General features: G+C 36.2%; 4 protein-coding genes across 4 annotated transcripts; 2 read left to right on the top strand and 2 right to left on the bottom strand.

Annotated features, from left to right (window-relative positions):
* Window positions 1-3,018: 3,018 nt before the first annotated feature.
* On the bottom strand, window positions 3,019-4,950 carry LOC120146840 (transcription factor MYB1-like). The gene is made up of 2 exons (XM_039160332.1): window positions 4,559-4,950; window positions 3,019-3,851 (listed from the first exon to the last, which is right to left on the bottom strand). The coding sequence occupies exons 1-2, from the start codon at window positions 4,884-4,886 to the stop codon at window positions 3,019-3,021; spliced, it is 1,161 nt and encodes a 386-aa protein (XP_039016263.1). The 5' UTR covers window positions 4,887-4,950.
* Window positions 4,951-7,269: 2,319 nt separating this feature from the next.
* On the top strand, window positions 7,270-8,506 carry LOC120146922 (L-type lectin-domain containing receptor kinase VIII.2-like). Its single transcript, XM_039160404.1, has one exon. It carries the CDS (start codon window positions 7,419-7,421, stop codon window positions 8,430-8,432), a length of 1,014 nt encoding a protein of 337 aa, XP_039016335.1. The 5' UTR covers window positions 7,270-7,418; the 3' UTR covers window positions 8,433-8,506.
* A 418-nt stretch (window positions 8,507-8,924) lies between these two features.
* LOC120146761 (tubulin beta-2 chain-like) lies at window positions 8,925-10,551 on the bottom strand. The gene is made up of 3 exons (XM_039160256.1): window positions 10,115-10,551; window positions 9,768-10,037; window positions 8,925-9,682 (listed from the first exon to the last, which is right to left on the bottom strand). Exons 1-3 carry the CDS (start codon window positions 10,506-10,508, stop codon window positions 9,012-9,014), a joined length of 1,335 nt encoding a protein of 444 aa, XP_039016187.1. The 5' UTR covers window positions 10,509-10,551; the 3' UTR covers window positions 8,925-9,011.
* A 1,873-nt stretch (window positions 10,552-12,424) lies between these two features.
* On the top strand, window positions 12,425-13,476 carry LOC120146839. Its single transcript, XM_039160331.1, has 2 exons — window positions 12,425-13,328; window positions 13,445-13,476. The coding sequence occupies exons 1-2, from the start codon at window positions 12,425-12,427 to the stop codon at window positions 13,474-13,476; spliced, it is 936 nt and encodes a 311-aa protein (XP_039016262.1).
* The last annotated feature ends 2,072 nt before the right edge of the window (window positions 13,477-15,548 follow it).

The following is a 15,548-nucleotide window of genomic DNA, read 5'->3' as shown; positions in this document are numbered from 1 at the left end:
ACGTTGAGAGCAGCTTTCGTGGAAGACCTCCGGCAGTCATAAAATTAAAAATGAAGATAAAATGCAATGTATGTATAAAATAAATAAATAAATAAATACATAGTTGAACAGTCTTCATATGCGGTCTTCATATACGCGTATGTAATAGGAAGTAATCCCTGCAAGTAAATCCCTGGAAATATTATGGTGTGGTAAGTTTGCTTTTTGAATGGTGCAGCCGAGTGGTTAGGGCATTTTTCTTCCTCTCTTTACGCCTTAGGTTCAAACCTCTTTAATTTATTTTATATTCATTCAATTGGTGACACGTGACACCATTTAATTGGATGGAAAATTTATTAAATTAAATAAAAATATTAAGAAAAAAAATCCAATCACATAGTGACACATGTCACAATCTGATCGATGATTAAATTTATTGAATTAATTAAAAGTTAGGACCAAATTAATAGAATGTGTAAGTAATGTAGACTAAATATGTAATTATATAAATTTTATTAACTGCCAGGTTATCTCCTCCGTTAATATTTAACGACATGTGGTTTGAATGACATGAATTAAATAGTTAGTTGACCTGATTGAAAAAATTGAAAAATCGATGGTTAAAGTAAAAGGGGTAAATAGTTAGGTGATCAATGGTATAATTTATCCTAAAACTAATGTTTTATAAATATTGTATTTTAATTAAGTTACATTTAAATTTTTAACTAATTTATAATTATACGTTTAATATTTTATAATTTAATGATTTATAAATTAATTTAATAGTGCTCATCGTTATACGATCGACGAGCGTTGTAGAATTTTTTTTGCAATAAAGCCAAACTGATAACGTAATGACAATAAATAGGACTAAATGTTGGCCGACGCCGTTTTAAAATTATTACCAGGGATTTAAATAGTAATTTGTTATTATAATAGTAGTCGTTATATAGTAGTTTTGTTGTCGTCTGAAATCGTTACCACGATAAACGCAATCGCAACTTCAATTTAAATCCCTTATTATCACACCATATTTTAATTTTTTACAAAATTGGTTGCTGAGACCGGATGTGGACATTATTTGAAACGGAAATAAAAAATCAGTTTTGGATCGCTTTCAAGTGTCGGTTGGATCTGCAATTCCCATGGAAGGAGTAAAGTGGAGGGGGGGGGGGGGCTGCTACCTTTGTTGAACCTAATGTTTTCTCTTTGTCCATGGAATAGTTTCTTTTTGAGCTGTTAAAGTAGAAGATAAGCATCTAACATCAATTAACAATTCCACCAAGGATTCTCCCTGTCTTTAAGCATAATTAACCCCTGTTGATCAAGTGATAAAGAGTTGGATGCTCTTTAAGAGTTGCAGACAGAAAAAGAAGAGAGTACACATAATCCATCAAATTTGGAACCCTGCTAATGAGATTTCCGGGGATAGGTCTCTCATAAATATAGGCAAATATTCAACTCATCCTTGTTGAACAAACACCGAAGGGAAAAGGGAATGAAAGGTTCCCTTCGGTGCATAAAGTTGAATCTTTCTATTCATAAACCAACAGAAATGCCACGAAAATGGACATGATGGGCGAGTTTGACACCGCATGCATTTGGTTTCATTACGAAAGCAAGCTCTGCAAATGGAATGCCGCATGTTTATCTCTTTCAGGCACCCCCTAGCATGTGTCTCTTTCAGGGTTTGAGTCATGGAAAGATTAAAAGGATATTTAGGAACTGAAAGGGTGACGTGCTTCTTTCACTAGCCATGACCATTCATTATTAGAGAAACAAGATGTCTTCCACTTCCATGTTAGCTCACCGTCACCAGCTTTAAAACCCCGCTCTTATTTGCTATCAAAGGAAATAAAGAAAACTGGCCCTGATTAACTGTTTCAATCTAACAAAACAAAATATCAAGGCAGCCACAGTTGTATTATTCTGAATTAAACACATGAAACCTACTTTAAACTTTGTCCCACAGCTCATGTTACTCTTTGGCATCAAAGGTCATTCAAGCACTAAACACGACCAATTCACCTACAGCCCATGTTACTCTTTGGCATCTAAGGTCATTCAAGCACTAAACATGACCAATTCACCTACAGCCCATGTTCTCATCAACTTTCTGCAATCCTAAATGGATCACAATTAGAGGCTTTTCCCCAGTACAATTCATGGTAAGATAAACCATGTCTTTGCCACATACTGGTATAGTATCAGAAAAACTGTCAACTAACCCACTGGTATAGCATTGACACTTAGGCTCTGTTTGGTATGGTATGGATGATGAAGAATTTGTTAATTAAATGGTTAAGATTCAGAACCCTTTTCTACTTTATGGCTTAACCATTAGATTAACAGATTTTCCATCCTCTATACCAAGCAGAACCTTTATCTTGGGTTCAAACCTTGGATATTCCCTTCCTCTTTATAAAAATAAGAGTATCACAAACTCCTTGTTAACCGGCAGATGTTGTCATTTATTGTTATTGTAATGAAAAGAAAATGAGATTGTTTTGAGGCTATCAAAACAAACTAGACTAGATCAAAAATCAGTCCCAACAAAGACTGATAAATGGAGACTTCAATTTTTCAAGAAGAAAATGGTAGAACATGATCTAAGACCAATACGGATACTAAGAAAGTTATTTTAGATACTAACAAAGTTGAGGAAAATGTCAACAGAAAAAAAGTTACATATAAAGGAGGAAAAAAAGATAAAACGTAGTAATTAGATTGTAAATCAATATTTTCAAATTTTGTCATCGATTCATACTGGTACAACTTACAAGGATGTGAATAGGCATTGCTAAAATGAGTACGTAAACAAGCTCCTCTGTATCAAACTTATCAACTGCTATGCCCATTTAAGCATGTAGGCAAGCATTGCAATGAATATGACTCAGAACCATATGGCATTTACCTTGAAGACGAGAAATCAGGATCCCATTCCAGCATTACTCCCAAGCTAATTCAAAAGCAAAGAGTATCATTCTTCATCATTTTTCTGACCACGTTCTCTCAATTTAGAAGTACAAATGCCTCATTCTATGTTGACAGCAGGTCAATACTTAAACGATCACTCATTCGGCTCTCCTCAAAATGTCCCATGTGCGCTGGAGATCTATGAGGTGTTGTGCCAGAAGCTGCATCATCCATTGCTCTGACGCTGTTATTTTCCAATCCACTTTTCAGCCAAGCAAGGTTACTTATATCAGTGGCTATTGCAGCCAACTCATAGTTTGGAAAAGATGGAGGTTCTGAAAATTCCACGAATTCTGACCCCAGCAAAGACTTACTTCGACCATTTTGAGTTCCACAACAGCCACGACCACATTGCAGAGGCACTAGACGATCAGTGTAAACTCCTTTAAGCAATTTGCATATCCCAACATCTGGTTTTGATGTCTGAATAGAAGGGCCTAGCAGTGGAACCGGCATTGAACATGGTGAAACAAATTCTGGTCTATCCATGTTATCATAAACATTAAAAGCACTGATACGGGGTACAGGTCGGAAAAGAGTAGGTGGTTCAATTGATTCATGGCTAGAAGGAGTCCCCGTTGGTGCTTTGCCCTTTGATTGATTATCTATTTTTTCCGAAGAGCTTACATCTTTCACTTCAAGGTGTCTGAATGAACTGTCCTCTGCACAAGTCAGGGTTTCTTCCGATGATGCCTTGTCTTTGTCCAAGCAAGCATCATCCACCATATTTCCAGATTCTGAGTTTATTCTACCAAGATCCATGTATCGGCGTCGCAATGTGGAATTCCAATGATTTTTTATAGCATTATCTGTTCTCCCAGGTAGAAGCCTTGCAATCACTGCCCATTTGTTCCCATGTACAGCATGAGCTGAAATTATCATCTGATCCTCCTCATCTGCCGCAAAAAAAAGGAATATCAATTTGATCTATCAGAAATAACAAAATACATTCTTGTCAAAAGTTAATAAACTGAAACATACCAACTAACCGAAGCAATGAATAAATGTGTTTGAAGGTAAAAAAATGATGAAGTGAAAGTTCACACGCTAATACTCACCGGTCATCACAGCCATATGACTACAAGCAGAATGTTCATCGACTTAATACATATTACTTGTACTCAAATACCAAGCGTATGATATGAAGATTGTTACTTTTTATAAGTAATGACACTTCCCCAAATTACAAGCAGTTTCTCTAATGCTTGGAAAAATTATTGCCATTTCCAAACAACCAAACTCCTCTTGCCCCAATTTAAACAAGAAACATGTGATTCAAGCTTTTACATAGCAAATATTAGCTACTTCGTTTCAATTTCAACATTATCAAGAGAGTTCAGCATTGATAAATTTTGGGGAAATGATATGATGGTTCACTTAAAGCACAGTTCTTGATATTGTAGTTTCTAAACAAATAAAGAAGGCATTGATCTTTGTTAACAATTAGATCACATAGCTTGAATGTTCGAAAGCAAGATACTCTGAACTTGAAATCGTTACATAATTATAACATGCAGTAACATCCAAGCAACTCCTAAAAGTTAAGGAAAGATAAGCACATCGACAAATAAAATAAAAATTAGTAAAGGTATAGACTTTGTACTAGTAAATGGCTTGCGCTTAACGGCCGGGTCAAGCTGATTGCACCAACGAAGCCGACACGATTTGCCAGAACGGCCGGCGATTCCACGCGCTATCAAGCTCCAATTCCTCGCTCCGAACTTGCTCACGAGTTCACTCAGTATCGCATCTTCCTCGGGCGACCAAGGCCCCTTCACTCTCCGTTTACGCACACGCCCTCCGTCCGCCGAATCTTCGCGGGTTCCGGAACCGCCCCCTTCTTCAGCGGCTTCGCCGCCATCTACGAGTGGCGGTGATGGGACGTTGATACGGTCGTTTCCGTTTACAACGGGTTCCAGTTCCGTTTCCATTTAGCGTGAGAGTGATGACGGTGTCTCGAGTACCAGACTTAACGGCAAAGAGTCTTTGTTACATAACTAGCTTTTATCGGGCAAATGTTGTTGGGAGTCCTACATGGTTGACAGTTTTATCCTCGAAGCTTTTTATCTTTACGGATTTGTCCAACCTTCCATTCGCTATCAAAATCAAATTTGCATTTTTTTTTCTCTCAGATGCTCACAAATTTAGAAATCTCTAAAGATAGAAAATAAAATAATAACAATTACTACATTAGTGGATAAAATTATATTGATTTTAAAAAAAATCAGTTTGCATCATTGTTATTACAGCTGTGTGTTTATGGAGATCAAATTAAATAAATCATGGATTTGAGAAGGGTTTATGAATAATTTAAGAAATGTACAGTTGATGAATGAATCGACTTTTTATTCCAGTTTGTGGGTTTGGGGGGAAAAGAGAGGGGTCATTTCGTAATAGTAAAATTGAGCCTGGGCTGGATTGGCGGGAAAACTGCTGCTATTCTTATTCACTTAAATGGGCCTAAGACCATTAGTTCAAAGTTAAAATAGGCTGATATTGGATCAGATCATGGTTTACCAAATTTTTTTTTTTAAAAAAAGAGAAATTTATTAAATTCCAATTGTATCGAGGAGTACATATTATCTTATACACTCCGATTCATTCATATAAAATAAAAAAGGATTGATTTTTAAAAAATCCAAATGACGAGGTCATAAATAGCCATATTCGCCTCTCAGTTAACATAACACACTTTGAGGGACGGTGATCTGTCAAAACCTTTACATGCTTTGTTGAACAATAATCTAATCACGAAACTATCTCTATTCGTGTTCGTCAACCGATCAACAATGAACGGGACATCTCCCTTGATGGTTACCCCTCCCCAGCTATTCTCAAAAGCAAAATGTATTCTCTCGATTAAAGTAACAACCTTGGTTAATTCAGTCGAATGACTCCCACTGAATTTATAAGCCACCCTCAACAACGAGGTCATGGTGGTCGTGGGCTACCACTCCGATAGACGCGTCCAGTGTATAAGGTGTGAAGGCTCCGTCCATGTTAAACTTTAAACTTTACATCTCCTGTCAACAACACTTTGTTCCATTTTTTGGTCGACTCTTTGCAAGTAATTTAAGGAGACAAAACATGAGCTTTCTTGGGCTCAATCTTTATTATGGATATTACAAGCATCCACCAGGAAAAAAAAATTATCTTTCATTATTTTATAAGTTTTATTGAATAAACAAAAAGTAAAATAAGAAAGCATAGTTGATTTGTCAAATATTAAAATAACAGTTGGTGAATTCTATCTGCCACTAACTACAATAACCCATAATAGATTTAAAAAAAAAAAAAACTGGTATGAGTATTAATGAATGCAAAAGCAACCAAAATCTGCAGATTCTTTTCCAGCCTCACGAGTCATATCATCCTGGAGTCAATAAAGCAGTCAATTAATGGCATTTACTATCAAATGAATTAAATGCTGTTCAGAAGGGATCAAATTTCGATAAACATAGTTGAAGTACCTTAACTACAACTCTATGCTTTCAAATGGGTACCAAATTTGAAATATTTTTACCTGGCATTGGCAAGGCACGCCTATATTATTTTTGGGAAAAATACATAAATGATCCCATGATTATAGGATACTATTTCATTAAATCTTCAAACTATTAAAAATTATAAAATGATCTCTATACTATAAAATATTACTTTGTTGAGCCCCCAACTTTTAAAAGTTAAAAAAATATCACTTGACTATTCATATGCTCCAAATCTGTCATTTTCGTTAAACATTAATGACAGTCTGAGCTGAAAGTTAACTTGTTGACTAAAATATGATCTCATAATCTCAAACGATTAGCATATCTCAATCAACATATTAACGTTCATGCTTTGGACACTTGAATTATATTTGGATACACGATTTTCGTTCAAAGATAATTTTTTCACGACGTTTGACTCTGGTTTACGATTAACAATGGTGTTTTCATAGTTTGATCCACTATTATGATTCGTTTGATTTTTTTAACTTTTCCTTGTATGGTCATTATATGATCTTAAATGATTAGTTTCTTATATCAATAGTTAAAAATATCCTAATTATATATTTCATTTACGTTTATGATTATAAAAATTCACTATAATTTTAGATACTTTTTAATAAAACTAACCGCTTCAAGAGTTATTAGAAAAAAATATAAATATACAAAATATAAAGTACATTATGATGATTAAGAAAAAGTACAAGTGCAAAACTGAAAAATGTCCATTATAATATTCCCTCAGCAACCACTTACAGTGACTCAGTGAGGGACAAATGAACAGAAGTTGAAGATAAAAGTAAAGTTTGGAATTATTGTTCACAACCCTCCCTTTGTTCTTTACTTCTCTCTTCTCTGATTCTCCACACACAACTCTAAAGAAAAATAAAAAGAAACCACCGAGTAGTAAAGGGAATTATCGTCTGCAATTCCTTAGCAGACCAACAAAAACAAAGAACAAATACCATTTCAGCAATGGCCACAATCTCCATTTCCGTGTACTTCTTCCCAGTTCTAATCTTTTTCCACTTTAAAGTATTGGCCTTAGAACATAGTTCCTCCTTTTCCTTCAAAAGTTTTGGTAAAGATCCAAAATTTGAGTCTAATATTGCTTTTTATGGGGATGCACATGTTACTAATGATGGCTCTGTGATTCAACTCACTAACTCGGTGAAATGGAGTGCTGGGAGAGTCATGTATAAGAAACCCATCAAGCTTGTTGAAGGTAAAGTCAGGAACTTTGCTTCTTTTTCAACCTACTTTTGTTTCTCAATGTCCCATGACAAGGGTGATGGCTTGGCTTTTGTTATGGTTCCTAGTACTTTTGATGGATCAGGAAATAGTTCGTTTGGGATTACTTTTGGGTTGGAGGAAAGTAAAAGGGGTGTTGTTGGGATTTCTTCTAATGAAAACCATGTAGGAATTGATGTGGGTAGTCTTGTATCAGGTAAAGTTAGGAATTTATCATCACTAAGCTTGGTATTGAACAATGTACAAAAATTGCATTCTTGGATTGATTATGAGGCAACTTCAAAGAGACTAGAGATTAGGTTGAGTCAATCTCGTACCAGGCCTAATGATCCGTTGCTTTCGCACTCGATTGACTTGTCAAAACTGTGGAACTATGAGGAAGTGTTTATGGGCTTAAGCTCTTCAAATGGGAATTCTTCACAAACAAGCTTTATCCACTTGTGGAGCTTTAAGCTAAGGCAGGTTCCGAATTGGATGCATTCTCAACCACTTGATCCCGAGGCTATTTCAAATAACCCCAAGCCTTTAACAACTGCACACAAGAGTAGCGATTGTTTTCGGAAAGTGCTTGCAATGTTCATCTTAGGTTGTGCATGTGGTGTCTTCACAGCTTCTTGCCTGCTATATCTTCGGACCACCCTTGGTGGTCAGTGTCCAGTAGCGCCCGAAGAGTGTAGCGTGCACACCGTGGTTTCTGAGTACAAGAAAGTCGAATTAGCGGTAGAAAAAAGTTGTTAAAGATGACAAGAAATAGATGTTTTATGTTTGTAAATTAATCGTCTTCTTTTGTTCAAGATTCATGTGTGCTTCGTATGGTGACCGATTGTGAAATATGTAGTTATTTGTGACACAGTGTTTAATTTGAATGTAACCTTAATTTTTAAATGCAAGCTTGTGAAAGAAATCTGTACCTGTGACTTATGTTGAATTAGACAAAGAGTGTAGTGTGCACCCTCTGGATTTCGAGGCGTGTGGCTGATTCCTTTTTCGTAATTGTAGTTGCAGGTTTTGTGTGCTTGTAGCTACTAGTTCTAAAAAATGCTGCTCTTTGTAAACGCATGATTCTATCACAGTTTTGAGCTGTCTTAGGGTTTTGCTGCCTTTGGGTTTTGTTTCACTGTTAATGAAATCTGCAGAAACGAAAACGATATATGCTTTGTTTTGATCCAATTGTAAGGATTGAATAAACAACAGAGATGGAATTATTAATATTGAAATTTAGCATTCATATCGGCATAAACAAACATGTCTAGATTGATCTATTTTGCCAGAGACTGGCAACTGGTAATTTTTTTAGCATTGTTACATTGTCTAATATCATTCATCATACTCCTCTTCCTCCTCATATTCTTCCTCATCGTCGGCAGATGCATCCTGGTACTGCTGATATTCAGAGACCAGATCGTTCATGTTGCTTTCGGCCTCTGTGAATTCCATCTCGTCCATACCTTCGCCTGTGTACCAATGCAAGAAAGCTTTTCTCCTAAACATAGCTGTGAACTGCTCGCTGACACGCCTGAACATTTCCTGAATCGATGTTGAGTTCCCGATGAATGTGGATGCCATTTTCAACCCAATTGGAGGGATATCACAGACTGTTGACTTGACATTGTTTGGGATCCATTCCACGAAGTAGGATGAATTCTTGTTCTGGACATTGAGCATCTGCTCATCAACTTCCTTCGTGCTCATTTTGCCTCTGAACATGGCCGACGCTGTCAGGTACCTTCCATGTCTCGGATCGGCAGCACACATCATGTTCTTGGCATCCCACATTTGTTGGGTGAGCTCAGGCACGGTTAAGGCTCGGTACTGCTGCGATCCACGAGAGGTAAGAGGCGCGAAACCAACCATGAAAAAGTGAAGCCTAGGGAATGGAATGAGATTGACAGCGAGCTTCCTAAGATCAGAGTTTAATTGACCAGGAAACCTCAAACAACATGTAACTCCGGACATTGTAGCCGATATCAAATGATTCAAATCTCCAACTGCACCAACAAAATGATCGTAGTCAAACCGAAATGAAAGATTAACGAAACCCGGAAAGGAAAACTAGTGATGGGATCTGCTTACAGCTTGGAGTAGTTAGCTTGAGGGTACGGAAGCAAATGTCATAGAGAGCTTCATTATCGAGAACCATACACTCATCGGCATTTTCAACAAGCTGATGTACAGATAAAGTAGCATTGTAAGGTTCAACGACGGTATCCGAAACCTTTGGAGATGGAAAAACCGAGAAAGTAAGCATCATCCGGTCCGGGTACTCCTCTCTGATCTTTGAAATCAAAAGGGTTCCCATACCAGATCCTGTTCCACCTCCTAGCGAGTGGCAAACTTGAAACCCTGTAATAATACCAACAAAATCATAAGAGAACATATAGGAAAGAACAAGCAAAGAAAAGAAAAAGAAGAAAACTTACCCTGCAAGCAGTCACAGTTTTCGGCTTCTTTACGGACAACATCGAGAACGGAATCAATGAGTTCAGCACCTTCGGTGTAATGGCCTTTAGCCCAGTTGTTTCCGGCACCGGATTGACCAAAGACAAAGTTGTCTGGTCTGAAAATTTGACCATAAGGCCCAGACCTGACACTATCCATGGTACCAGGTTCAAGATCCATAAGTACAGCCCTGGGAACATACCTCCCACAACTTGCTTCATTGTAATAAACATTGATCCTCTCATGTTGAAGATCGGATTCCCCATGGTACTTGCCGGAGGAGTCGATTCCGTGTTCGGCACAGACGACTTCCCAGAACTTGGAACCGATTTGGTTGCCACATTGGCCTCCCTGGATGTGAAGGATTTCACGCATTTTTGCGATTAAAACACTTTGAGAAAATAAAAAAAACAAGGGAAGGAAGAAAATAAGATGGTTAGGGAGGGTGGGGACGGAGGGAGCTTTATAGAAAAAGAAGATTGTGGGTTAAACGGTAAGAAGTTTGTTGGGGTTATTTTTTGAATTTTGAATGAGGAAGCGGAGCGGGATCCTTTCTTGCTTTTGTGTTTCCATTTTCAAAATGTAACGGCCAGATTACTTACTAAATGCATTCATATTTAGATGGTAGAATTGCACACATGAAACTAAGTGATTTCGGTAACAAATGAACGATTGTTATTTTTTAAAGTCTCATATTCGAGCACTATGAATAATATTAAATTGTTGAGAGATATATTTAAACATATAGTATCATATATTCTCTCCTATTAATTAAAAAAAAAAGCTAGAATAGCGCAAATTATGGTCTCAAGTTGCAGATTTTAGCACACTAATCGTTCACATGGTCCCTTCAAAAAGTCTTTCTATGGTTAATATATGTATTGTATTTAAATGGTGGTGGGTTTAATCATGAATTCTAATTTAGTCAATCTTAATTTATGTGTTTTTTAAAACATAAAATTTTAGTTATGGTTTAAATAATTTAGAGATAATATAATTAAATTATATAATTTAAAATTATCAAATTAGAAAAACATAAATTAAATTTATAAGTATAGTATAGTATGATATAGAGACTAATAACAAAATTAGTTGATAGATTAATAAAATTCTAAACAGATATTAAATTGTAATAACGGTAGATCATTACAAAAATAATAGATCTCATAATAATCGCATGGATTAAGATTAAAGTTTTAAAAAGTATGGCATCAAAGTATAAGAACTAAATACATAACTGAATTATTGATAGAATTTAATAAAAGAAAACTGTTCACATGGTACCAAGCAAGCCAAGGTGCAACAAACACATGGAAACCAACATTAGCCAACAGAAACAGTTTCCAATACAGCTTCATCTTTATTCTTTAGGGAGAAAATAAAATTAAAAAAAATCCCCAGATACTAGGTTTACAGATCATATTTGTTTTCAATTGTTGTAAATTATCAGTGCACATGCCCAAGAATCAAACACCAGCACTCAGATCACTATCAAAATCAGAAGAAAAAAAGTGCAGATCAGTGACGAATCCAAGTCAACTTCCGGTGCTGCACCGGTTAGTAAGATCGAAAAAGGGTTCTTCTCAGCATGCAACCAGGGACGGATACGGGGATATGAACAGAGAAAATACAAATTTCTTAAATTACAAGGTACAAGGACGATTAGGGTACAGTTCTTAGACTACATGCTACTTATCTGTCAAACAGTTAAACCATTCATAAACACCACCAAAAACTAATAATCCAAGTAGCCTTTCATCAAACGTTCTTATGATTTACACTACAACATACACAATGAAGAAAAGTTGTTTAAGATTAAACTTTTAATCTCGCCCTATCTTTCTAAGCTCTCATGCAAAAGTTCCCAGCAGATTTATCATTATATATATTCATTAAATTCCTATTAGTACTTGCAATTAATGTCCATATACTAAGAACTAAAGATATTATGCTTAATTCAATCCATAGTAGATTTTACAGAAGAGAAAAATAAACATATTAACTTCAAAAATAACTTTGGGTAGGTGCATGAAGACTAAACGTCATCCCCGATACATCTCTTGAAATTTCTTTAACATACTCAATTAATTTCAGCATTATCCCTTCAACGTGAAAAGTTCTCATGTATCTAAATCGTACTTGACCCGTACTCACCTCGAGAATATATTAGATACTTGAAATGATATTGGGTTGCCGTACTCGTGCTTCACAAGTTAGTAATATACTATTACGAACACCAAATTAGCACGCTCTTCTTGATTTAATAAAAAAATTCTTGTTTTGTGGTACTGATGCGGTATGCATTGAATATAAGTTGTGAATATATATCAAAGAACTTGTTTGGGCTGCTGTTCAGTGATATTTGGTTATTTAAAGATTCCCCTGTTAATAGGCCTAAACCTTTCAAATTTTGGGCTGCTCATCCTAATTTCTTGAATGTAGTTAGGCTCTCTTGGCATCATGCTGTTCATGGAAATCCAATGACTATTCTGTTTTCTAAACTTAAGAGACTCAAAGTCAGCCTCAAAAGTTTCAACAAGGAAAATTTTAGCAACATATTGGACAGAGTAAAACTCAAGAGACTAGAGTTGGAACAACAGCAAATTCGCACTTTGAAAGGTGAGGATAGCATAGTTAAGGAAATTGGTCTCCAAGCGGACTTAAATTCTCTGGAGGAAGCTGAAGCATATTTCTTTAAACAGAAAGCTAAGGTTCAGTGGATTCGTGATGGTGACAAAAATTCTAAATTCTTCCATTTTATAGTTGCTTGCAGAAATAAACGTGATACTATACGGGTTTCGGTGGATGACCGTGGTTGCAGGCTTGAATCTTTCGATTCAATGTCACAAGAAGTGCTCTCTTTCTACACCAACTTGCTTGGCACTGTTGACTCTTCTTTAAAGGAGATTGATCCTAACCTCCTCAATGATCTCTTAAATTACTCCTTGCCTCCTGAAGCTGCAACCAGTCTTATTAGGGACGTTACCGATGAAGAAATCAAAAAGGCCATCTTTGGCCAAGGTAATGATAAGGCCCCGGGTCCGGATGGTTTTACTCCCTTATTTTTCAAGGAAACCTGGCATATTGTTGGGAAGGATGTCATAGCAGTTGTCAAATTTTTCTTTACCAACAGCTTCATGAATTCATCTTTAAATTCCACGGTTATCGCTCTTGTCCTTAAAATTCCTAACCCAAGTACTGTTAGAGACTTCAGACCAATTTCCTGTTGTTCAATTATCTATAAGGTTATTTCAAAAATCCTTGTTAATAGGTTGAATGTCTACATTCCTGAGATCGTTTCTCTGAATCAGTCTGCTTTCATCAGAGGAAGGAATATTATTGATAACTCCCTGCTTTGTAACCCCCCCAGACCGATGGGGGTAGCCCGATCCGATCCGAGAAGTCACATTAGGGCCACCGGAGCGACCCATTGTAAAAATAGCGGAAAATTTAAATCTTTTTATCAGAACATGTAAACTTATAAAATCATTTGTCACTATTTAAAATAAAACATATTTCCAGACTCGTATATAAATCAAAATACAATTACATGCCCCCTAATCACATGTACCATACTCTGCAACAACGCCGGAAGAACTCCCTTACTGAAGTCGATAGATGCACTGGTACAATTCTTTTAACCTGAAAAGGTGAGTAATAGAGTGAGCTTCGAAAAGCTCAGTAATACAGAACTACCAGATGATGCTGAAAAACGTGCAGATATAGATAAACATATTTTCCTTATTGGTTCAGATATTTACAGATCTTTATGTTGAGCTGAGGTCCATTGATATCGCATGTAGTAACAAATAGTATTCATTTCAGATGGAAATATTTCGGATGTCTAGGTTCAGGAGATCAGAACAGGTTTTCTAGTGTGTTCCCAAAAATCATGTAACTTTTCAGATCTTTTTTTTTAAAAAAACATATATATATATATACCCCCATCCAACAAGTCCAAGTTGTGTAGGTTCCCCAGAACCATACACCCACCATCAAGTCCAGTTGGCCCTGAGCACACAGCCGAGGAACCGGTAAATAAGGCCTTGAGCACACAGCCGAGGAGCCTCCAGGTATACTTCCTCCAACATTACCCCCCCCAAGTAAGATATGTCCATCCGTAAACGGATATATCAAAAATCAAAACATAAATCAGGTCAAGTATCATATCAGAAATCAGGTCAAGTAACAGATCAGAATCCAAGTCAAGTATCAGATCAGAATCCATGTCAGATATCAGATCAGAATCCATGTCAAGTATCAGATCAGAAATCAAATCGAAAATCAGGTAAAATATTCATGTGAGTAGGGAACACACCAGAATTTACAGATAGTATTCAAAGATATTGGATAATCTTAACAAGTAGGGGAACACGGATCTTTAGTATACCGATAGAATATCGGAATTCAGAATCACTATTGAAATAGTTCAATAACTGACAGAATCATCAGTTATTCAGAAAGTGACTTGAGCTGATAAGGAAGAAATGAAGGTTCAGGACATTTATATTATCTATCGATTGATCGAATTATCGGACAACTCTTAGATGAATAGTTTCCAGAACTAATGCCTGTCGATTGGTCAATTCATTGTTCTTCCAAGGTATTTACTCTTTAATACCACAATTCTTGTCCATAGACCATTTTCGGAATCATCGTTGAATAGATCTTCCAATGTCTTTATTTCATTTCCACACTTCTACAATATCATGAAATGCTGACGTACTTGATTAATTTGTTCAAACTCATTGTAATTGTACACTACGTAAACTCATCAGAGTTTCCAGACTTATCCAAGTCACTTACTAAATCCTCAGTCATTGAAGTTACCTATTTCATTTAGCAGTCATCTCTATTCCAGTTACTTCAGGATTTTCCAGAGTAATTCAAACGTTCCTGAATTTCAGATACATGTTGTACTTCCATTCCATTCAATTTGGTCTTCGTGGTTGATTGTCGAACAAACGTTCAATTCTTAGTACTGAATACAATCTAGAGCTGAGTTGAATACTTCCAAAATTTATCATCGAGCCAAACTTGAGAAGATGAACACATGTTCCAGTAATATTTATGTCATTCAGGTATTGACATAGCTTTAGGGTTGATCTATTCACTTGAATTGTTTTCCATTACCTTTAAAGGTAGTCCAATACTTATCTTACTTGGATTCCTTAATTAATCCAAGACATTTACTTAATTTAGGCCATAAGGGTATTTTGGTAATTTTGATGTTCAGTTTTATTCCATTCATTTCAGAGCTCGAGGATATTCAATCATTCCTGAGCTTGGTGATATTCTTGGGTCATTTCTATTACAGGGGTATTTTGGTCATTTTACCGATTCACGGTATTTCAACCTTTTTCCTCAATCCGGTCTTATTATTTAATTCCAATTTATTATCTATTCCAGTCCGTT

This window comes from Hibiscus syriacus, unplaced genomic scaffold (assembly GCF_006381635.1).
Source record: "Hibiscus syriacus cultivar Baekdansim isolate YM2019G1 unplaced genomic scaffold, ASM638163v2 tig00110931_pilon, whole genome shotgun sequence".
In the NCBI taxonomy this organism is placed as follows: domain Eukaryota; kingdom Viridiplantae; phylum Streptophyta; class Magnoliopsida; order Malvales; family Malvaceae; genus Hibiscus; species Hibiscus syriacus.
Note: the sequence above shows the minus strand (reverse complement) of the source record. Positions and strands in the feature narration are given on the sequence as shown.